At 42.7% G+C, this 24,199-nt stretch overlaps 3 protein-coding genes across 8 annotated transcripts; 2 read left to right on the top strand and 1 right to left on the bottom strand.

Annotated features, from left to right (window-relative positions):
- Positions 1-40: 40 nt before the first annotated feature.
- Positions 41-15,123, bottom strand: ASB3 (ankyrin repeat and SOCS box containing 3). 2 transcript variants are annotated; one of them, XM_062490572.1, is made up of 10 exons: positions 14,992-15,123; positions 7,354-7,564; positions 6,344-6,505; positions 5,411-5,523; positions 4,915-5,050; positions 4,573-4,750; positions 3,081-3,278; positions 2,131-2,382; positions 1,166-1,299; positions 41-593 (listed from the first exon to the last, which is right to left on the bottom strand). In XM_062490572.1, the coding sequence occupies exons 2-10, from the start codon at positions 7,556-7,558 to the stop codon at positions 346-348; spliced, it is 1,626 nt and encodes a 541-aa protein (XP_062346556.1). In that variant the 5' UTR covers positions 7,559-7,564; positions 14,992-15,123; the 3' UTR covers positions 41-345. The 2 variants fall into 2 exon arrangements, with proteins under 2 accessions (XP_062346556.1, XP_062346557.1); XM_062490573.1 differs by lacking the exon at positions 6,344-6,505.
- CHAC2 (ChaC glutathione specific gamma-glutamylcyclotransferase 2) lies at positions 9,077-13,830 on the top strand. The gene is made up of 3 exons (XM_062490571.1): positions 9,077-9,222; positions 11,054-11,089; positions 11,932-13,830. The coding sequence occupies exons 1-3, from the start codon at positions 9,088-9,090 to the stop codon at positions 12,313-12,315; spliced, it is 555 nt and encodes a 184-aa protein (XP_062346555.1). The 5' UTR covers positions 9,077-9,087; the 3' UTR covers positions 12,316-13,830.
- ERLEC1 (endoplasmic reticulum lectin 1) lies at positions 15,015-23,867 on the top strand. Of its 5 annotated transcripts, none has more exons than XM_062490574.1 (14): positions 15,015-15,314; positions 15,836-15,940; positions 16,024-16,104; positions 16,546-16,623; positions 16,739-16,802; positions 17,854-17,894; positions 19,647-19,870; positions 20,968-21,097; positions 21,408-21,569; positions 21,860-21,919; positions 22,637-22,761; positions 23,150-23,227; positions 23,401-23,476; positions 23,617-23,867. In XM_062490574.1, the coding sequence occupies exons 1-14, from the start codon at positions 15,015-15,017 to the stop codon at positions 23,686-23,688; spliced, it is 1,596 nt and encodes a 531-aa protein (XP_062346558.1). In that variant the 3' UTR covers positions 23,689-23,867. The 5 variants fall into 5 exon arrangements, with proteins under 5 accessions (XP_062346558.1, XP_062346559.1, XP_062346560.1 ...); XM_062490575.1 differs by having other exon boundaries at positions 15,025-15,314; positions 21,408-21,596; XM_062490576.1 differs by having other exon boundaries at positions 15,025-15,314; positions 17,860-17,894.
- Positions 23,868-24,199: the final 332 nt, after the last annotated feature.

Below are 24,199 nucleotides of genomic sequence, written 5' to 3' on the forward strand. Positions count from 1 at the left end.
CAATGATACAAGACTGTATTCCTTGACTTTCAGATGGTTTCATTTGGTAAATGCTTTATTTGGAATAAAGTGTCATCTGACAGATTGTGACTACTCTGTAATCTGTGTTCACTGAACAAGCTCATTTTACTCCCCAAGAGTTGGAAAAGAAAATGTTCACTTGGAAAGCTACAACAGATTTTAAACAAGTAAATCATAGAACTCATAGGAAACTTCTAGATGTAGTATAAACCTACAGTGTGAAAAGAATGATTACAACAAACATTTATGGCAGCGCTCCTCCTGTGTCTCCTGATTCCCATTACAAAACCTGCAACTGCAGAGTCCAGGCATGGAGCATTGGTGTTACTGGTGTCCCTTTTCCAAACCCTCAGCCACGGGGTAACTGCAAGGAGCTCCCTGCTGTCCCTGCTCCAGGGAATCCTGTAGGTCTGGGATAGAGCTGGCTCGCAGCACATCCAGGTAGAGCAGGTAGTCCTGCAGGCAGGCTGGCAGCGGCAATTCCCGTATGGCGCGCTCTGAGCGCAGCTGCTCGCTCCCCAGCAGGGATCGGATCTCCAGGCGGCACAGGTGGGATAGGGGAGGGAGGAAGGCTGGAAAATGGAACCACAAGTCAAACACAGCAACACTTACTGCACAAATATATTTACTAATAAAAAAGGAAATAAAGGAAGAAGTTAATCTCCATTTCCCCAAATAATTATTTTTATTTTTTTTTAAACTCTAAAAACATCCTCATTAGCTTCAAACATTCTAAAGGTAGCATTACTAAATGACATTATAACTTGGACAACTTTGACATTATTACAGACGCTTTTAAAGAAGAATTTTCTTTGAAAGGAATAATTAACAAAGACACCTAAGTGCACTTTTTCAGTCACATTATACATGACCTGCTTTTCTGAAGGCTGAACTATGAAAAATTCCTGCACAACCAATTGAATCTTTTTGGCTGGTCACATCTTGATTATGTTTGATTTTTATGGTTTGTATTTAATTACTGCCCAGTGTTTACAAAACAGGACAGATGCTTCACTGGAAATACGAATCAAATTAGAAAAAGAAACCATAACTAAATCATATTGTCATCTTTTCCTAAAGCTCCCCACATGCAGCCTGGAAGCTGGATACATGGAGACATTATTTTCCTGCCTGTATTCCTTACCAAAATGGCTCTTGGAATTCCAAGTGAACTTCTCCTTGTATTGGGAAAAGTGTTGCTCCACAACTGGAGGAAGTCTGCTCCAATTCATGAACTCCAGGACGAAATTAAGGACATCCTCACTCATGGAGAAAATCCTGTGTAACAAAGACTCCCATAAAATACCTTTTAAATGTATTTGCAGATTACAAAATAAAAGACCACAAAGCATCACATGTGGTACACAAGGACAATGAGATTTGTTCAGTCACCAGGTGGCAAACTTGCAGTGTGCTTACTACAGACTGCAGAAAATACAAATATTTCATAACTCTAAGTTTAATCCTGAACTGCCCAATTAAATACAAAACACCACCAGGCCGTTATTTATATATGGAAAAAAACTTTATTATTATTATTATTATTATTATTATTATTATTATTATTATTATTATTATTAATAATAATAATAATAATAATAATAATAATAATAATAATAATAATAATAATAATAATATCTGACCGGAAATTTTGCCACATTGTGTTAAACAAAACAGTCTCAAACTGCATCCGTTTCCTCTCCTCCCAGCCTCGGCCCAGCTTCACTTCCTATTTGCTTCCCATCCCTCCTGACCTATTTCTCCCATTAGAATTTCTTCTTACCATAGCTGCATTAAAGTATTACACATACAGTTTGCAGCAGAATTTGAAGGTTAATTAGAGATGTTCGATATAAATTTGGGAAGTGGTGCTTTATTGCTACCCTAGAGGAAGGCTATTCCTAGTCTGGTTTTCTTCCTAAATAAAACTGTTTCACTGCCTCCAGAGGTGACGTGTGAATTATTTATTTCAGACTTTCCACAACCCCTCCTGTTCCTGATGGTGGCTACTGATTATCAAGGGCCATCCTGTGAAAGCACTCGTTCAGCAGCCGCTTTGCTCACCAGCATGGGATGTTTAAGTAAATAGGGACAAGGCTCCCTGCTTACCAGAACCTGCACATCAAATTCACGGGGTTGAAGCCAGCCAGGAGCAGGCAGGGGAGCCATTCCTTGTATTCCTTCTGCACCATGCTGCTGTAGTGGATGAAGTCTTTTAATTCTTCCCCCGAGGGGAGGGAACAGCCCAGCCTCAGGAAGCGCCGGAACAGAGCAAACTTCTTATGGCACAGGCAGTGTGCCAAGTTAATTCCATGCAGGGTGATCCCATATTTCAGGAGAACATCGATGAACTGATAATACCTGTGAGCAGGAGAAGGAACAGGGCATCCCATGAGCTTTCCCTCAAAAAGCACCTACCACTTTTTACATATCTGCAATAAAACATTTTAAAATGCTTTTATTAAAATCCTTTTATCATCACCCACCCCAACAAGGTAATAGGATAAGGACTGACACTATGACTGGTGCTGCCTTTTAGTGATCACTCCATAGAAGTGGTGACATGTGTTCCTTGCCTCATTCACAGAGCAATCACCTGCTCAGCATCCCTTCCTGAATTATTTATTATTATAAAGCAACACCACGACAGAAAGGGAAAAATGGTGTCCAAGGATTTTTAAAGGCAACTTCCCAGGTGCAGGCCACAAACTAAACTCACAACCAACAAACCTCACTAATTTAAATGGCAGCATCTATGCCATAAATAAATTTCAATCCATGTACAAAGAAATCATCTGTTAAAATCTGAGAGGATTCAAAAGCCATTTTTTAAGAGGTTTCCCTCAGTGTAGCACGAGTCACACTCCAGGACTTCACATAAATATTCCCTATGAGGAGTATTAATGAGGAGTGTCTGCAAAGGGGGAACATACTGGAATTCTGGTAGAATATTAGATGATAGACAGCAGACGAGGGAGGAAGGTGGGAAACTACACATTTAATGTTGATTAAAGCAAATATGATTATGAATAACTTAAAAATAGGAGAGGTTTCCTTACTGCTTTTGGAAGACCATGCACATGGGGGACCTACAGTTGAAGTCCAGGCACTCCTGAGCATCTGGGCTGAAGCCCTGTTTGAGCAGCATTTCCAGGCACTCCCCGTCCCCGCCGTACAGCGCTGAGTACACCGGGCTCACTTTGCCCTCGCCCTTGTCACAAACCCGGTCAGTGACTGGAATCAGCAGCTCCAGTATCCTGTCAGTATTTAAAAGCACTCTGTTCTGATCTTATGCAATGATTAATCTTAAACACATGGTAATTTTTTCACAGGGCCATTGCAGCTTTGGAAGAAAATTGTGTTTTTACACTCTTGGATTTGCAGTTTTGTCATTCTATACATGGACTCCTGGCAAACATCATGCTTTGGGATGGATTTGGGCTGGAAAGAAGTATGTTAAAGCAAACCAGGGACAGCCACTTCTTATTGCCCAACAATTCTTTTTACAGCAACAGAACACCACTGCACATTAAATCCCGACTTCAAGGAAGTTTGGAAGCAAACTGGAAGTGTGAGTGGCAAATGAAATGAATTCTTAGTTCTGTGAAACAGATAAATCATTCTGTTTACAGCTCACACTCCAGGCCACATCACATTAGTAACAAACACCAGTTCCTTTGCTGCTGGAACTTACTGGTGCTGCATAAGAGTTGCCAGTGATGCATCATCATTTATATATTTAAGAGCTGTCCATGTGTGAATCATGGAGTTCCTGAGAGATCCTTCTCCCCAATGGCCTACTCCCAAAACTTTATTCCACTCTTGGCTCTCTGCTGTGGAACTGGCTTGTATCTCTGAAATTGGGCAAAGCTACAAATGCATCTCTGGAAAGACTAAAGAAACTGTTTTGTGGATTTGATTTTTCTGGTTGGTCCAGCTAATTCAGTATTTGTATGTAATTACTTCTGCTGCTTAATAGAGAATTCTAATTAGCAGCTGTTCAAGTAATGTATAACATACAATACAGTTATTTGCATTTTTAAATGGAAAAGTATATGGCCATGGAGTGAATTGATATCTGCTTCAGCACTGTGGAAAACCCTCTAAATTCATTAGGGTATGGATCAAACCCATGTGAGTTGCTGAATTAAAAATCATACAATCACAAAGTGGTTTGGGTTGGAAGGGACCTTAAAGGTGATCAGTTCTGCCCCCTGCCATCGGTAAGGACACTTCCACTATCCCATGTTGCTCCAAGCCCCATCCAACCCAGCCTGGAACACTTCTACAAATGGAGCAGCCACAGCTTCTCTGGAAAATATGTGCCAGGGCCTCCCCACCCTCACAGGGAAGCAGTTTCCCCTAATATTTCACCTAAACCTACTCCCTGTCAGTGTGGAAGAAACTATTAAGAGACATTTAAAATATGAAAATAATCAGAATTTCTGAATTACAGATCAGTTTGAACATTCAATATTTTTCCCTTTTAGGGCTGAACTTCCTCCTTTGGGAATCAGACTTGTGTGTCCAGGACCTTCTGCAAGCACCTACTTTGCATGGCCCATCTCAGCTGCTGCATGAATGGGTAACTGCCAGTTATCCTCATTGCAGTAGAGGTTTGGGTCTGCCCCTGCAGTCAGCAGCAGCTTCACACAGTCCAGGTGTCCCTCCTGTGCAGCAATCAGCAGGGAGGTGGCCCTGTCCTTGGCCTGGCAGTTGACATCTGCACCTGACACAAAACAAAGCCATGTCCGTCAGTCATTATTTTTCACAGGGTGGCTTCAAACTCAGCAAGTTCAAACCTCTAACATTCGACCTGCAAGAGGAGAGCTAAAACTGCATTTAGTGGCAGCTGATGGAAGTGTAACAAGGGAAATGAAGGGTCATGGTTACCATGGGACAAAAGCAGCTGCAGACTCTCCAGCTGGCCATACTGAGCAGCCACAAACAGGGGGGTAATTCCAAAGTCATCCCGACAGTCCTTGCTGGCACCTTTCTCCAGGAGCATTTGCATTATCTCAGTGGAACCCTGAAATAAATGTTCTTATTCTTAAACCAGCAGGAAAGCAAGGGAATAGCATAACCTGTTTTCCCCCATGTCCTCCAGAAATAATAAAACCCACAATATATTCAATATTCTGAAGATGCATTTAAAAATAGTGGCAAAAGAAATCAGGCAAGTTTAAATTGATCACTTTAGCTTATTTACATGATAAATTTGTTTGTGTGTTAGAACCATTAAGCAAACATATTTTTAAGTACAAGCTTATGACTGCTAGGGTAGGTTAAGAAAAAATTACCTGACAAAAAGGCAGTAATTATTAAATAAACAATTATCCCCCAGAATACACCAGTTACACGGAAATTACACAACATGCTCACAGGTTACCTGAAAAGAAGCTTGGTGCAAAGAATTCCATCCAGACCACGAATGAGAACCTTCAACATTTGCTCCGTGTTGGAGCAGAAACTTGACAACCTCTGGGTGTCTATTTTCAACAGCTTCCATGGAACAGTAATAATAATAATAATAATAATAATAATAATAATAATAATAATAATAATAATAATAATAATCTTATTGAAGAATTTTAAAAAGAAATAATTTAAGTAATTGGAACTAAAAGCTCCAAAGGCCTCACTGCCAACTTCCTGAAACAATAATCATAATTCCTTTAAACTTGCCCGTTATATTCTTATTTGCCTTTTATATTTAGATACCCAAAACAGTGTTGGAAAATGGAAATGATGCCAAGATACCCCCAGACTTGGAAAAGACTTCGAAACAAAGGCAACATGGCACCCATGATGTCTGGGTACAGAGGCAAGCAAATCAATAAATGTATTGAATCAGATGATTTAGACCCTCAGGATGCACAGTAACAGAAGTTTTAAGCATTCAATTAGGTCAAATATAAATTGTAGAAAAAATGCTAAAATAATGGACCTTAATTGCCAAACCAGGAACGTCAAAACCAAGTCTTTTTATGTAAGAATTAGGGAGGAATTATAAAAATCAAAAAGGCTTTGAAGTAGCCTCATACAGACATAATCCTGGACCTCCTCAAGTTTTTCTGTGCTTGATGCAGAAAACCAGCTTGCTTCTATAATTTTGTTTTAAAACACTGTCTGAAGCAGATTTACCCATAAACGAAAGGTTATTTCCACACCCGCTCCATCTTGGAGTCTAAAGCCTGGTATTCAGGGCTACAAAAAGATGCGACATGGCAGGCAAGGAAGAAACTCTGGTGAGTTTAAACTCGGAGAAACTTGAGTTTTAACTGGTGAGTTCAAACTGTGATTGGAGGGAAGTTTGTGTCACCTAGGAAGAGCGGGGTGGTGGCAGATTCCGTGGTGACGTTGTCGAGGTCAGCCCCAGCTTCCAGGAGAAGCCGGAGACATTCCACAGAGCCATGACGGGCCGAGAGGTGCAGAGCACACAGCCCCTCGAACGTTCTGGAGTGGATGTAGTCCTCATCTGGGGCTGCAGAGGAGCATAATGGGGGGGGGGGGAAAGGGGTATTCGGCACAGAATAATAAAATACAATAATTTTAAGAAAAATAACAGAGTTATTTGAGATATATACGTGTATGTGCATATGTATATATATATATATATATATATATATATATATATATATATATATGTATATGGAACACCCATGAATGTGCTGTTATCACCTCAATTATCAACTTCTCTCTACCACAGTTGGCAAACCCCACAGAAAACTCCTGAGAGGAACGTCAAGGAATGTCAGAATTGTCTTTACAAACGAGCTGTGGATCTGCTGGTAGATAAGAGTAGCACCAAGAGATTAAAGAAACAATGGGATGGATTCCACTGATGGAAGAATAGAAAAAGGTATTTGCTTTTACAAACAAACTGTAGGTTTGCTGATAAATAAAACTGAAATATCAAGGAAGCAATGGGGAAAAACCATTAATTCTATAAGAATTAAAAATTAAAAGGGAGGGTTACACTTCAGAGGGGAATCCTAGGTATCAGGCATTCCAGTAAGTCAGTACTTCTTAAGTACCTCAGCCTGTGGGGAAAAAAGAGAGGGAAATGTGGATGGGAAAACAGGATAAAAAGGAGGCTGCGTCCTCCAGAAATTTGAGAGACCCCAGGGGAAAGCCCCATGGCCTCCCCTTTATTCGAATAAAGCAAAAAGGACTCCTCTGTCTCCTTTTTGGACATAAACCTCTGGTGTTTGTAGATTAATTTTCCTGACACCCCAAAACAAGGACAGGATAAATTTATGTAACTAATATTTTCTATGACAGGGTAATTTAGCAGAAAAACCACACTATTTCCCATAAGGTTTTCCTTACCTGTATCAATAAGCAGCTTCAGGCACTCACTGGAATTGTGTGCTGCCGCTTCGTGGATGGGCAACCACCTCCTGTTATCTGGGACATCGATGCTGTACCCTCGATTTATCAATTCCCTCAGGATTTCAAGTTTTCCTTCTCTGGATGCAAGGCCCACAGCCGAGCATCGGTCAGAATAGGCTTCTGTGAAATCCATCCCTGGCATGGAACTCTGCAGGAGGAGGGAAGGAGTGGAGGGGGAAAAAGCCAAAGAGAGATATGTGTGTTGGTACAATACAGATATTATATAGAGTGGGGTTTGGCTTGTTTGGCAGAGGATTTGGTATGGTTTTGTTAAAAACGAGGTTTACTTTTTTAGTAAAATTTTCAGAAGTTTAATAAAAGACAATAGGAGAAAAATAATGGCTGGATTCTTGGCATGTAGCCAAGACCACACTTACAATCTTGGAGTTACTTTTAAAATATTTTTTAAATTACATTAGTCTGTTGTATATTTATAAACTATTATGCACATTTAAACTTTTTTGTAAACTAGTTTACATATTTTAGAAACTGTTTAGCATGGCCAGTTTTTGGGCCAGCCTTTTTAGAGCATGAATGTTTTTAGTCTATTTTTATTATTACTTTTAGTTTGGGCTTTGATTAATAAATTTTTTAGACAGCAGGTATTGATAATTGTCATATTATTAACAGGGTTTATATTACATGTTTATTGGATGTTATTTGAACTCAACAGGCAGTTCAATTACAAGCATAATTATATATTAGCTATCCCACTACCATGTTTAAGCTTTGTTAATAGCAGAAATAAAAAACTATCTTTTTACAACAAAGGTATTTTAACATCATACACATAGTATTTATCTTAATATTTGCAAAAAGGTGATCTTATGTATTTATAACAGTTTGTACAGTTTGATGGTGGTTTGAGGGGCTAGGGAGAAGTGATTGCATGGGGTGGGTTGGGGCAGGTCATTTGTGGATTCTGGGGGGAGATGGTTGTGGATGGTTGTTCTGGAGGTGGGTGTTTGGAAGGTGTTTGGGGAGGTGGCTGGGGATTTAAGAGGGAGTCGAGTTGGAGGAACTGTTGCCTGAAAAGGCTGACTTGGAACAGAGACTAGAGAGAACAAAAGGAATAAAATAGGTATTTACTGAAAGGATACACCTTGGGGAGTGCAAGAGCCCAATCAAGGCTACACACAAATCAAATCAAGATGGATCCCAGTCACAAGTTTTTACACTTTTATAAATTTGGATTCATCTACATATTGGTGTCAATTAGCCCCAGGCTATGAAGGTCTTAACCCCCGTTTTACCCCCTTTCCCTTGCTGTGGTTTCTGCTTTTTGGGTACCAACTGTCCTTAATTCTCTAACTAAAAGGGAATTGTTTTGTCTAACTACCCTCTGAAGACAACTTACTATCACCTAACATGAAATTTCAGAGTTACACACTAAGCAGCAGAGATTCTGAAAAATATAAAAGCCAAAACCCAGGGCATCAGAGAGACAGATGGTCGTTTATGGGGTTACTGGGTGGTCCACTCTGGGGTTTGGGGCGAGGCGATTGCTAGGGGGATGTCTGCAGGACTTGGGGTGGGGGGGGAGGGAAGTGGTTTGTGGATTTGGGGCGTTTGTAAGGTTGGGCCAATGAACGGCTCCCCGGCAGAGCCGGCCCCCGCGAGGCTCCGCAGCCTCCCTGCGGCTCTGCGCAGGCCCCGCCGGGCCGGGTCGCCATGTGGGTGTTCGGCTACGGCTCCCTCATCTGGAAGGTGGATTTCCCCTATCAGGAGAAGCTGGTGGGACGCATCCGCGGCTACAGCCGGCGCTTCTGGCAGGGCAGCACCGACCACCGCGGGGTACCGGGCAAGGTGAGCCGTGACTGGGGGGAGCTCGGCTGCTGTGTCGGGCATGGGCCTTGCCCCTGCCCCGGAGCCGGAGCCGGAGCCGCCCGCTGGGGCTTCGAGAAACCCGAGGACAACGCCACGAGCTTTAAACAGGGCTCGGAAATGCCCGCATTTGACATTTATGGGGCGTCAAAAACCGTCGGTGACGGGCGGGTGTGCACAGGGAATAAGAAAAGCCAGAATTATCGATCTAAGTACATCCCCCCCACACCCCCTGCTCTCAGATGAAAATTCATGGATTAGGAAATACTTGAAGTTCTAAAATTCTTCACAGTTCGGAAAAGGAGGGAAAAAAAAAAACAGCTAGGAAAAATAAGATAAAAGTCCACGTGTGCATTCCCAATATCATGTGTTATTAGGACAAGGAGGTAATTAATGATACGGTATAACCTGCACCCAGGTAACTACGCTGTAAAAGTGCTTTAAAAGAGAAAAAGCATCGGGATTATTTGAAAGAATACAGCTTGCCTTGTGGAAAGTTTCATCCATATGTAAATGACACTCTTAGAACCTCAAACACCATAAAATAACTTGCACAGAGCTCAAAGATAACACACCTTGAGCCACCACTGACACAGGTTAAAGAACAGCAACGAAGAAAAAACAGTTCTTACAAATATACAGCAAACTGCATGTTAGCTGTATTTCTAAAATATTTTCATAAGATTATTCCCAGTAGTACAAACAGTAATTAATTCCTCTGATTGGTAAGTATTTAGTGATTTGTTTCTTAATGTTTGTTATGGATAGTTCCAGGCAAGACAAGGACTCTGCAAAGCAATTAACTAAATATCCTGCCCTTCCTTAGGCAAACAGATCCTTCATGAACTTCTCCTCAGTACTGGCCTTAACATTAAATCAAATTATATTTAAATAAAATTTAATGAATTTAGGCTACAGTTACAGACATTCCTAGCAAGGACAAGAAAATTGATTTCCACCACAGAATGTCTCTTTAATCCATAATTCACAAAAATCTTTGTGGCCCATTGCAAGTGCACAAGTCAGAGAACTATCAATGGCTGTGGAAAAAAAAACTATTCCAAAAGGAACACCGAGGTTATCTTTGGTGTATCATGGGAACAGACTCGTTTCTCCTCAGGAAATAGGAGTCATTTCGTGTTCACATAGCTTTGTTGCCATATTTTATCACTCAGATCAGGAATAAATGGTTCATGCTGGGAGAGAACTAACTTGATGCCAAAAGCAGCAATTTTAATCTGCAGATGTAGTTTTATGTTTTAAAAGTTTTATACAACAAACTTCAACTATTTTATTTCCAGAATTTACAAACTGGCTTCTTACTTTTTCCTACAAGGATTTAACTTGCTGGGGAAAACAAGCCATTTGCAAGGTATCCTCCCTCCATCCAGTGAGGCTCCAAGGGCTCCTTGAGGATAGTTTTACATCAATGAAACTCTTAATTATCACTGTTACTGGATTATTAATTAATTGTCACTGTTTTGAACTGGAATTAGAATTGAACTAGAATTTGCACTAGAATTGAGTCTGGACAGCACATGTAAAGCAAGAACATTCAAACTGCCTTTACTTTTTGTGTCACAAGCACTGTCCACCCAGAATTTAACACGTTTTTTATTTTATCTACTGCACATCAAAAGCTACTCTCAAAAAATACTTATGCTGCATCTGGACATTACTGGAATTGTGCTGGATTAGTTCTCTGAGAATTTAATTTCTGTTCCTTGGTTATTTTCTTGGTTTGGTTTGGTTTTGCTCATGATTTAGGGCAAAAGCCTCTGACTGAATGATGATTTCTTCTTTTAAATTTTAGCCTGGAAGAGTTGTGACCCTGGTTGAAGATGCTGAGGTACAGTACTGCTGTACAGAATGTCCCATTGCATTTCCACTCATTAATTTTTGCTTTTCTACAATTATCTTTAGGGAAAAGTTCTCTCAGTGTTTCCCAGAGTTACACCAATAGCTCCTGATAGTTTCAGATAATCAATATAAACTGGAAGCAGTTTGGGTCTGTTATTACCACAGGGATATTTTAAAGTATATTCTGGAACAGTCACTTTGGCTATCCACTTGTGAGATGCAGAATTTGATATAAAAATACATCAAATGTACATGATTTGATATCAACATTGAATGAAAAATGTAATTGCTTTAATTTCAGCTTCACAAGGTTTAACCAGATTGTGAAGGTATCTCAGCACACTACACCAGCTCAGGTGTGTAACAGGTGTAGGTGACCCTCAGGTCCTTGCAAAACTGTCACTAAACAGAAGGGACCTGATCAAAATTCCTTCAAATTCAGCATTATTTACATCTGTCATTTTCAGACATAAATTTTACAAAGTGAAGGAGAAACTCTGTGTCCTTAGTGGCCTGTAACCGTGGCACGTTAGGAATTAATAAAAACATGGCAAATATAAATATATACATTTGTTCTTGCTGTGTGGGATTTGGTCACTACCAAAGTGGCTATTTGCCACTCCAAATACTAACAAAACAAGAAATTGCGCTGTTAGAAAAACCTCAGCATTAGCAGAAATATTTGCGTGATCAGTGTTTTCACTGATGATTGTCCCTTTTATTATGGGAGTCTCACAAACTGTGCAAAACACAGCAGGAGGACAGAAAAACTAGGTTTTGCCTGAACACAATAATTCCTGAGCATCCTTTTAATCAATTCTCCCCGGCCAGGGCTGCGTGTGGGGCGTCGCCTACAGACTCCCAGCTGGGAAGGAAGGAGAAGTGAAGGCCTACCTGGATTTCCGGGAGAAGGGAGGCTACAGGACCACCACGGTCATCTTCTACCCCAAGGACACATCGTTGCAGCCCTTTGACGTGCTGCTGTACATCGGTACTTGTGACAACCCAAACTACCTGGGCCCCGCGCCGCTTGAGGACATTGCGCACCAGATCCTGGGCGCTGCTGGGCCTAGCGGCAGGAACACAGAATACCTCTTTGAACTGGCCAATTCCATCAGGAATCTTGTGCCAGAGGATGTGGATGAGCACCTCTTCTCCCTAGAGACACTGGTCAAGGAGCTCTTGAGCAAGCACCAGAACCTCAACTGTCTATAAAGTACCTGACAAGCTGGCTCTGCCTTGGGAGGAGGTTTTGTTGGTCATGGGGGTGTGACCATGGGGGGAACGTTCCTCTGATTAATACTGTGTATTTTAATCAATGCTGCATTCAGAATAGGAGTTAGTCACTTAAAGCAAAACTGCCAAAATGGTTTCTTTCAGGAGTCCAGAGAAAAGCCAGCAAGGAGAGTGTTCTACGTTTGAATTTGGTATCTTAGCTTTTCATCCAAAGGCTATGTTTCAAGACAACCACTTAAACTTCTTTTTGTGTTTTATTGTTATTTTAGGTTTAAAAGAAATCTTTAGAATATTTTTGAGGTCAAAATCAGCATGGAGAGATAAGTTCCACAGATTTAAGTGATTTAAGTTCTGATTCCAGACCACAAGGCAGGAATTTAAAGTGGTTGGCCTAAATTGTGTAGTATAGAACATTTTAATCAAAATTCAACTCCTCTGAAATGGAGTTAGGCTCACCCTTTCTATGTTTATTTATCCTTGAACTGCAGAGGATAAAACATTTTATTGCAAAGGAATTAATTCCTTCCCTTGGCTGCTGATGTCAAGCCCTGAAAAAGCAAAGCTCTGGGCACTCTGACTCAAACAAGCCATAAGCTATCAATGCCTCATTTTAATTTTAAATTCTAATATAAAGAATAGCCCCAACATATTAAGATTAACTAAGAGCATGACTTGAAGTCACAACACAGCAAGAAAGAGAAACTCTCATCTCTGTTACTTCAGGTGCTGTTGTGGCCCCATCTCTTCAAAAATCCCAGCTCCAACGATAGATTGGAGTTTTGGGATTCACTACCAGGAGGTAATTAAGGAAAAACCTCTCTTTTCAGTAACTTTAGGGGTGTGTATGGACATGCCAAGAGGGTTGGGAAGCCCCCACTTTAGGCTGGTAGGATTCCTGATGGACTCCACTGGCACAATGGAGTATCCGTCCCAATATGGATTTGTCTCGCTCATCAAAACTTTTATTTTTTTCTAACTTTTAACTGAATATATTTTTATATCTTAATATCAAAGGTCCTGTTTTCCCATCCAGGGAATGTTTTAAGTGTTTAATAGCAACCTGGAAGCCTGGATTCTGCATCAGTAATTGCAAAAAATGTGTGGTTTTCCCCTAAAAAGTTTGACCCTTTCTGTTCTTTACATCTTCCTGATTTATATTTGTAAAGGTAAAATTGTGCAATGGCACTCTCTGCTTTCTTGAAAATTCTTTCTAGATTTAAAAGTTCTTTCCTCAAAGACTTATCCTTGTTCCTTAGAACAGGGCAAGGGATGCTTGTGCTCAGTAATGATCCTGAACCATCAGGGCTGATTCCCTGCTAATTGTTTAAATACTGTGATTCTGTGTAGCCCCACATTCCCTGTCTTAAATTGCCTCCAAGGCTCTGCTGGTTCACTTGCTTCCCAAATCCATAAACCATTGCAATAATACATGTTCCTCCTCTGTGTGTGTGTGTGTACGACTTCAGTGCAATAAAAAAGCATTACAGTGACTAATGGGGTTGGAAATTTCCAGAAATGTTGTTTAAAGTGTGTCTGTGTGAGGATGGAGATCAGAGTGTGTGTTCATTGTGCCTTGCTGTAAAATTGCTGCTGGGGCTGAGAATGATAACAACATACAGGGGCTGCTGCAAAGTGTGGCACGTTAGGAATTAATTAAAGCATGGGAAATATAAATATATACATTTGTTCTTGCTGCGTGGGATTAAAGCCACTGCTCTGCCCCCAGCTTTAGTCACTGCCAAAAACCCCCCAGATCTGTTGCCTGAAAAATTTTAGACCATTTAGGCTTCATTTTTTTTCTGACTGGTTAAACTCAAGCTCTGTTTGGGCAAATACAGATTTTAGAACTGTAGGCTTCACTACACAACCACACACACAAAGCTGCTGCTAAATCTGTTCTCAGTGTCTGTGAAAACAACAGGCACATCCATGACTATTAGCAGAAGTTATTACAGGCAGGAGGGAGAGAGAAAGCCAGACTCAAGGGTGGTGGTCCCTGATCTCCAAGGTATTTTCCAACCAGAATAATTCCAAGGCTCTGTAATAAGGGGATTCTCTGTAGCACGGCCAATTAATTTCCTGTCTTTTCTTTCCTCCAGTGATCTGTTTCCCATGGATCAGATAGGACTGGCCTAAATCTGCTCTGATGTGAAGGCTGCTGGCCCCCTCGGGTTCTCAGGTGTACAGACACACAAACATATATACAGGTGTATAAAGAAACACACAGAGCAGCCCTTTAAGTGCTCTTTTACACTCATAACTTCATACCTGTCAGTTATGTTTTACCCTCAGTGCTGCCACTAATGCCAAAGTTAATTACTCGCATCCCATTCATTCCTTCATTCTCCCCCTCCTCTTACTCGCTCCCATTTTACCCCTCCCTCACTCATTCCCTCATTCACATTCCTCACTCACACTTCTCCCTCACTCATTCCCATTTTAACCCTCCCTCACTCACTCAATTCCCTCACGCGCCTCATTAAAATTCCTCACTCACTCACCGTGTGTACACACACTCCCTCCTCACACCTTTACTCCCTCACTACTCACTTCTCATATCCTCACTCCCTCACTCGTCCCCTCCTCACTTTCTCACTCCCTCCCTCTCCACTCCCCCTGGTCCGTCTCTCGCCCGACTCCCGCTCGTCCCCTTACCTCGGCGGCGGGCTCTGCCCCGGATGCCGCTGCCCGCGGCGGGCACTGCCCCGGTTGTTGATCGCTGCTGCCGGAAGCCGACGTGGCGGCGGCGCGGCGCGGCCTCGGCGGAGCCGCCGGCCGGCATGAGGGGCTGCGGGCTGCGGCCGCCCTGCCCGGCCCCCCGGAGGGGCTGCGAGCTGCGGCCGCCCTGCCCGGCCCCAGCGTTGCTCTGCGGGCTCCTGGCAGCCGTGGCGGCGGTGGCCGAGGGCGGCCGAGCGCTCCCGCAGCTCAGCGACGACATCCCGTTCAGGGTGAACTGGCCCGGCACCGAGCTCAGCCTGGTCGGTTCCGGGGGGTCCGCACGGCCGGGGAAGGACTCTGAGGGGGGCTTGGGTGGGGCTGGTCCGCCGCCGGAGGGAGCCCGGCAGCCGGGAGATAATCCTGGGGGATTCTGTGCTGAAAGCGGCGTGAGGAGAGCTGGGTGTGAAGGGGCATGGCTGGGGCTGGGGGCTGTAATAAAGGTCTGAAATGGGGGAGCATGGAGGGGTTCGGGGAGGATCAGGAATCTGGAGGGGAGCAGGGATCTGGAATTCTGGAGGGGAGCGGAGATCTGGAGGGGAGTGGGGATCTGGAGATGATCAGGGATCTGGAGGAGATCTTGAACATGGAGGGAAGCAGGGATATGACTGGAAGTAGAAGATCCAAAGCAAAGGCAGCAGCAAGCAACTCCCAACCTTTAACCACCAAACTTCAGGCTCGTGGTCTAACTAAGTCCCAGGAAAAACTCAGGAATTCAGTATTTCTAATGAGTAGCATTGAAAAGCCCCTGCCTGGCTGATCCATGGGTTGGTTGTTTCCTCAGCCGACCACTGGCGTCCTCTACAAAGAGGACAATTACATCATCATGACCACTGTGGATAAAGAGAAGTACAAGTGTCTCCTGCCATTGATAGCCAGTGGCAACGAGGTGAGTTATTCTGTAAATATATAAACTGTAGCTGAGTCTTTACACTGTTGGTTTTAACATCCTGAAATATCCTTTTATTGCAGGAAGAAGAAAAGGACTATAAGGGTCCTACTCCAGGGGAACTGCTGGAGCCTCTCTTTAAGCAAAGCAGCTGTTCCTATAGAGTATGTTACTTCGGTCTTGTTCATTAAATGACAATTAAAAGGTTGCAGGCCAGTCCCTGACAAGGTTTAGGGTAGTAAATGAGATACTAATACAGTGTGAAACAAGGTCTTTGTAACTTTGTACCTTAATATTGCTGACAAAATTCAGCAATATTAAGTCATAAATTATGTGTGTGTGATTAGGGATGTCAGAATTAAGATAAATGGGTTGCTATGGTTGCAGTTAGTGTGGATTTTTTTTTTTAATTCCTTCATTTTTATCTGTGTATAATTCAGGGAAATCTTCTCTGGTGTGTTTGTTTGAGCAACACTGAGATGACTCGCTGTACTCTTGTTTTTGAGGCTGCTCCAGCATTTTGCTGCAAAAGCCAACATTTGGGTGGTTCTGTGGTGTGTAATTCCATCTAAAGATAATTTTTTAAAATGTGTTTTATTTCTAAGATTGAATCTTACTGGACTTACGAGGTCTGCCATGGGAAACACATCCGTCAGTACCATGAGGAGAAGGAAACAGGGCAGGTAGGCTGCTCACAGCCCCCTTCTCCACTGGCACCTTCCTGCTGAACTCCTCCAGCAGGCTTGAATTCCCTGAGAAAGCTTGGAAAACAGTAACTGGTGTTTGTTTTGACTATAGAAAATAAACATCCAAGAATACTACCTGGGGAATATGATAATGAAGAACTCGTTGTCAGAACCAGGTGTGTTTTAGATTATTTTGTTCTGCTGATGTTAATGAAAATTTTGGGGTTTAATTATTCCTGTCTGACCAGTTTTGAGAGCATTTTTTTAGGGAACCTGGCACAAATCCTCAGAAATATTAATGTGCCTAGAGTGGGACTTGGGTGGAAATGAGGTCACTGAGCCCCAAACTCAAAGAGCACTTTAGAATAACTGATTTTTGGAGCATTTTTTGCCTGTAAATTAGTTCAGAGAAGTCTTCCAAATCCACAGACTTAAGTGTTCATTCAGGGTTGATGGTAAGAACAGAAACAGGATAGAAAAATACCTCCTAGGTTGGGATGTTTGTTTCATTCTAGTGTGTAAAAGGTGGATGCAATTGTTTTCCTAGAAGCGATTACCTGGAATGCTGCAGTCTCCTGGGGGGGATTTAGTGCAGTTCATCCCACTTCTGGATCCTTGGCTGCAGCCCTGACTTAGGGCTCTTAGTCCTGGGAAGAAACAGGGCTTCAGAACCTGCCTTGTTTGGCCTTTCAGGGGGAATGGGTGCAGAGGTGCCTCATTCTGCTGCTGCACAGGACACAGAATGTTTGATTCCAGCCACCCATTTGTGGGTGTTGTGGTGGTACCTTAGGTCACCACAGCTGAGTTTGTCAGGCTGTTGTCCCTCTGCCCTTCCTGCTGGGGTGGCAGATTGTGTCCTGTGTCCTTTCCCTGCTTCCTATCTGGCGGCTCCTGCTCCTTCCAAAGCACCTGCTTGCTTCCTGTCCAATTCCCACCCTTCCCAAACAGCTGCAGTGACGTGTTCTCCAGCCCTGCCTTGGTGTCAGGGCTGGGTTTGGTTTGTCCTACCAACTCCAGGTGGTTTTGTGATGAGCTGATGTGTATTTTGCTCTGTTTGCTGTGGGCCTCAGATCACTGGTTATTTTGTTTCTTTCCTCTTTTGCACCTGCAGGTGGCTCTTGGCAGTGTATAAAGCACCAGCAAATACACAAACCAGAAAAAACTTCTCTGTGAAATTCCATTTTATTTCCAGTGCACAAACTTACCTCGTTCTTAATTATTCCCTAGATCAAGAAGAGAAGGCAAATTCCAAAGACGGTGCAAAAGAGGCAAGTGAAAAACATATATTTTAACTTCTGCCATCATTAGTGGAGGCAATTTCTGTATGATCATAGAATCCCAGAATGGTTTGTGTTGGAGGGGACCTCAGAGATATCCAGTGCCACCTGCCATGAGCAGGGACACCTTCCACTATCCCAGGTTACTCCAAGCCTCATACAGCCTGGCCTTGGACACTTCCCAGGGATGGAGCAGCCACAGCTTCTCTGGGCAGCCTGTACCAGGGCCTCCCCACCCTCACAGGGAGGAATTTCTTCCTAATATCCAATCTAATGATAAGATGATGTAATTAGTTCCCTCCCAAAATGAATACCAAGAAATGAAACTGTTTCTGAGCTGCACTTTGCTTGCTTTTAATTATCAGTCCCAGCTCAGAAAATTTATTTAGGCTTGCTACTCAAATTACTTATACTTAACAAAGCCCTACAGCACAAAATCCCTAAGAGAAGGAGCTGACTTGCTGACCCATCCCATAATACTCTGTGCTTCCCTTTCCCATTAGAGAACTGCCCCATTTGTTTAGGCCCCAAAGCTCAACTCTTGAGTTGCTGATTCTGTAGTAAAACAATGGGAATGCCTGAAACATGCTGGAGTTTGGAATTAGTGATAGCAGGTTTGACCTTACTGCCAATTCCCCTTAATTTTCAGGCTGAAATGAAGTTTTTGTGCCTGTGGCCTTTGGAATAGCCCAGGGTGGTGGTTGTGTAGTGATCGCAGCAATACCTAGGCCTGAGGAGCATTTTGAAAGTAATTTTTGGGGCAGAATGTGGCCTGTTCTGGTGGCAGTGGCCTCTTGGAAAGCCAAGAAAACAAAGTGTTTTGCAGTGCAGCTTTTTTCCTTCAGCTTGAGAGGAAATGCAGTATTCTATTGCCTTTTTCTTGGGCAGTATTTATGATGCACTTGCCATGTCAGGATTTCCTGGAATCTGTTATCAGGAAAGGGCATGTTGGTTCTTTAATCTCATTAATGTCTTCACTCATGGTGGAGCAGTTTCTGGGAGGAGTCAGTGGCCTGGGATGGGGTGATGTGGCTTGAAAGCCAAAGTAGGTGAGGGTCAGAAAGGTCCTGGATCCCTGGAGTGTCTGGACCCCAGAAAGGTCCTGGATCTCTGGAGTGTCCTGATCCCAGAAAGCGCCTGTCTTTTAGCACAGACCCCTGTCTGTTCAGTACTGAAAACCTTCAGTAGTTCAAGCAATACAGGCAAAAAAAGAGTCAGTTTGTGGGTTTGGGCATCCAGGAACATCCAGGAACTTTGGGAAGCCAGGAACTCCAGCTGCTTCCAGGATAGAGACTTTACCTCTTTAGGGAATTAAAGTCTTAAAGAGGGTGCTGGATGAAACAGGAAGGAACAAACCTGAAGAGAGTGGACTGGAAGGTGTGACACAGTGGGATTTACTTTGTATATATTTACTTTGTACACACCATTAACTTTGTTAGCCACAGCTAGGGGTGGTATGGGATCCTCTGGATAAGGAGCAGCCTGGGCTGGGAATGCTGAGAGGTGTAGTGCAGGTGCCAGGGTGACTTTGCAGGGTTTTTTGGGATTCTTTAGGGCCTGCTGCTGCAGGTGGTGAGCCTGGGCAGACCCAGGCCAGGTCTGGATGTTTCAGAAACACAGAGCCACACAGGGTCTGATTTTAACCTGGCAATGCTGGCTCTGCACACAGGAATTACATTTTTTGTTTCAGGGGAGCCTCAGGAGCTCTCCTGTGGTTACAACCCATTCCTTTCCCTCATGCAGATCCCCACAAAGAACATTGAAGGGCAGATGACACCCTACTACCCCGTGGAGCTGGGCAATGGCACTCCCTGCAGCCTGAGGCAGAACCTGCCCAGGTCCAGCACAGTGATGTACATCTGCCACCCCGAGGCCAAGCACGAGATCCTCTCCGTGGCAGAAGTCACCACGTGCGAGTACGAGGTGGTGATCCTGACCCCACTGCTATGCAACCACCCCAAATACAGGTACAGTGCCCACAGCACTTCTGTCTCCTCCTAGTTTGTGATTTCTTGAGGGAATCTCAAGAATCTTCATGTTATTTGAACAATGCAGATACCATGTATGTGCACTTTAAAAGTCTTATTAAACCAAAAGTATCTTTTCCTGCCATAACCTTAACCTTGATTATAGATTCTCCCAACATGAGGAGCTCTCTAGAAGCCATTTCCATATGGAGAATTCAAAATTTCAATGTTACTTTCAAAAAACTAGGTGTAGGCTTCTTGTTTCCTGCCCTTCTCTGAACTGTACCATGTATCTGAGGGAACCCCCTGAGTCTTTCAACCTTCCAAGGGGTGCAAAGGGAATGTGCCACACAGGCAAGGGGGGATAATGGGCAGGATTCCTGGATTTACACAGATGTTGGAACAAGTGAGTATTTAATCAGTGATCTGAAACAGGCCACAAGGCCTGAAGGCAAAATCCTGCATTTTGTAAACATTTGGCAGTTGAAGTTGCTAAGTGCTGCTATTTTTAATGTTTGGTATCCACTGTAAATTTCCTCATGTGGATGGGTTTGGTCATACTCTGTTGTCTGCTGCATTTGTCTGTGTCACTGTTACCTGTTTACTGTATGAGCCTTTTAAGCCTCTTTAGCAGTAGAAAAGAAACATAGAAAGTGCACTCAGAAATTGTTTTGTTGCTTGATAAGGATAAAATCTGGAGCTGTTGCCTCCTTCCAAAGGGAAGGCCTGGAAGGGTTCTTGGAAGGTTTCCACCAGCAGGAAACACTGAAAATGAACACACAGGATCATCATTCCTCCCCGCTTACATCACCTTGGTAAAAAAGGAAAGGTGGAGGTGGTAGCCTGGGAATGCTGCCCAGTGACATCACAGGGATCTCAACCCAAATTCCAAGTTCAGTGCTCTTTTTTCCTGTTGTATGCTCTCAAAACAGCCCCAAGCAGTGCCTTAGCCTCTGGGGCTTTCCCTGTGCAGCTGGCATCTCATCCAGGGAAGCACCTGCACCACCTGGGCAGCAGCAGATCCAGAAACTCAGAGCACTGAGCTGATTCCTGTACTTCAAGGTGTAACAGTGGCATGTTCTTACCTTGCTGTACAGGTTCAGGGCTTCCCCTGTGAATGACATCTTCTGCCAGTCCCTGCCAGGATCCCCACTGAAACCCCACAACCTGGAACAGCTGGAGAAACAGCAGGAAATGCTAAAGATGCCTTTTAGGAGGGTTAAGGAGGTAGGATTGGTTTCATTTACTTCCCATCTTTTACACGTTTTGTGAGATGATGTCAGTCTTCCATTGGTCTTTAAGCTTGTGGAAACCATCTGTAACTCACCCTATTTGGAAGGAAAACAAAGCAAGTGTGGGCTACTGATTTAAATTTTTGGTAGCCTTTGTAGCCTACAGTTCACAAATATATGAAGGGTTTGACTGGAATTTCCTGTCAGCTAAAATTGACCAAAACAGCCAACCTGCTTCAGTGTTCAGTAACTTCATATAACTTTAAAGATTTTGTAGGGGACTTAATTGTATCCTTTAATTGCAGGAAGAAATGCCTTCAACAAAAGAAGATAAATTCTCTTCCATCCACAAGCCTGTGGCTGTTGGGAGCCACCAGCTGTTAACAGTGGGGACAACCCACATCTCCAAACTGACTGATGAGCAGCTCATCAAGGAATTCCTCAGTGGCTCCTACTGCTTCCATGGGGTGAGCAGCAGAGCCATGTGGAATAAAGTTACGTGGATACATCCTAATTTATGTACTTGTTTAATTGTTACTTTCAACTTCTGTGTTGAAATTCAGTTTGTTTGAGCAGACAGTGAAATGAAAGAAGGTAACAGAATTAGCTTGGATTAACTAACAGATGTGGAGTCTTACAGCTGAAGCAGCTGGTGTAGGGTCTGGGGGGGATAAAAGATGGGTTTGTTTTGGGGTGTTCTTTTTCTTTCAGGGCTTCTGTTTGGTTATTTTCACACTGAGGTTGCTCCTCTCCCCAGGGTGTTGGCTGGTGGAAATATGAATTCTGCTATGGCAAATACGTCCACCAGTACCATGAGGTGTGTTCAGAGAGCTCTGGTAGCTCCTTTAAGTTCCTGTATTGTGGTGGTTTTTTTGTTGTTTTTTTTTTGTTTTTGTTGTTGTTGTTGTTGTTGTTGTTTTTGTTTTGTTTTGTTTTGTTTTTTTTGTTTTTGTTTTTATGTTAGGGTTGGGATTAAATGTGTGAGGTGGTATTTTTGGTTTTGATTTAGATATTTTTAGGTTTTATTTATATTATAGTTTTAGAAGCTGTGAGTTTTATAGTATTTAAAGTTAATAAGCTAAAAATGGAGTTTTATAAGGTTTTTTAAGGATAAATTGTTTAAGAAATGATACTTAAATTATTTTTACTTTTAATTTAATAATTATTTGTGGTTTGTAAAGTGGAGTTTTTATTTCATTAATTAGATTTATAAAGAGGGTGGAAAAGGGGGAAAAACTTTTGTTTTAAAATTTTTATTTTGTTTTATATATATTATTATTTTACAAATTTTAAACTTTAAATCTTTTACTATGTGATATTACACACTTTTATTTAAATTGCACACCTATTATGTTAGTTTTATCATTTAATTTTGGAAGCTTTTTTCACCTTAGGCCTCAGGTTAAATGTAGTGGTTTTTTGGGGGGGTTAGTGCTTGTCAGCACAGAAAGTTTAAAATTCTCGGTGACAACATTCCTGTTAAGGAAATACAATCCTCTGGATAAGATGTAGTGATCAGCTTTTCCTGTTTTAGGATAAGGAGAGTGGCAAGACCTCAGTGGTGGTGGGAACATGGAGCAAGGAGGAGCACATCGAGTGGTCGAGGAAGAATGCGGCCAGGACCTTCTACCTTAGAGAGGATGGCACCCAGACAGTCAGGTACCAACTCAGCCCTGGGAAATTTGGCTTAGGAACAGATAAAATAAACTGCCAAGAGAAGCATGTTCAGGTTTGCCCCCCAGTCAACATCACATATGAGGAATTCAGCACTTTGTATATGGCACAAAGAAAAATCTTTCAGCACTGAGCAGTTCTTTCCCCCTGCAGTAACTGCAATACCACCTATTGCTATATAATGTTACTATAGCTATATAGAATAATATATAGTATAATAATCTGTAGTACAGTAGAATAGTATTTTTGTTACTGTTTGTTGGTATATTAAATACTTGACCAGTGATGAGGTGCTGGATTGCACCACTCTACTGCCTGCTTAAAAATTGCGTTTAATGCTTCCAAACTCTTCCATTCTGATCTTTCCTGGCAGGATGGTGTCTCATTTCTATGGAAATGGAGATGTTTGTGACTTGACAGACAAGCCAAGGCAGGTGACTGTGAAATTGAAGTAAGTAGACTTTTACAAAGTGATGTTTTGTGTCTGTTTCCTCCTCCTGCTGTTGTTGTCATAAAGCTCAGAAGGCAGTTTCTGTTAACTTAATGAAATGCTGTAGACAGCAGTGAAATACATGTTGCTGTGTGCTTATTGCCTACCAACCCCCCAATTTCTCTTGTTCTCAGATGTAAAGAATCAGACTCCCCTCATGCTGTGACCATTTACATGTTGGAGCCTCATTCTTGCCAATACATCCTTGGGGTAAGTACAGACATGCCCTAAAGTCAGGGCTGGTACTGGAGTTCATCTTCTGGTCTGTGTTTAAGGTGGCCCCCTTCTCCCAGTGACTCTTCCCAAGATTCCTGCAGAGCTGAATTCATGGTTTGGTCTCTCTGTTCCAGGTGGAGTCTCCAGTCATCTGTAAAATCCTGGATACAGCAGATGAATACGGGCTTCTCTCAGTGCCCAGCTGAGGACAGCAAAGTCCCCGAGGCCAAATCCTGGCATTTCCATGGGAACAGTGTCTGTGAGCCGACAAAGGCCTCACCAGCACAGCTCTCCAAGTTGAGGGACTCGTGAACCACTCTGTGTATAACTATGTGTATATAAGAGCATATTGATAAACTTTTAATGATTAAAACCTTGTCTTGCACTTCCTGCCTGGCTCATGTATGACACGTTCTCCCTTCGTTGGTGCTATTGTTAAGGTGTAAACTCAACTTAGAAAAGGCACAAAGACAACTGAAGCTTCAAGAGAGCAGTTTAGCTGCCAACAGAAGGAAATATGAAGCAAGCACTTCCTGCTCAGGAGCCACAGCCCATGGTTTTCCTACTGTTCCTGCTTTCTCCAAACATCAGTGTTACCTCACTCTTAGCTGCTGGGAATTGTATTCTCCTGTCACTGTACCTCACCCCTCTTCAGCTGCTATTTCTGGGCTGCTTCCCAGGATGTTCCATTTATTTATATATATTTAACACTGTAGC

The sequence above is a fragment of the Cinclus cinclus genome, chromosome 3, assembly GCF_963662255.1.
Source record: "Cinclus cinclus chromosome 3, bCinCin1.1, whole genome shotgun sequence".
Taxonomy (NCBI): domain Eukaryota; kingdom Metazoa; phylum Chordata; class Aves; order Passeriformes; family Cinclidae; genus Cinclus; species Cinclus cinclus.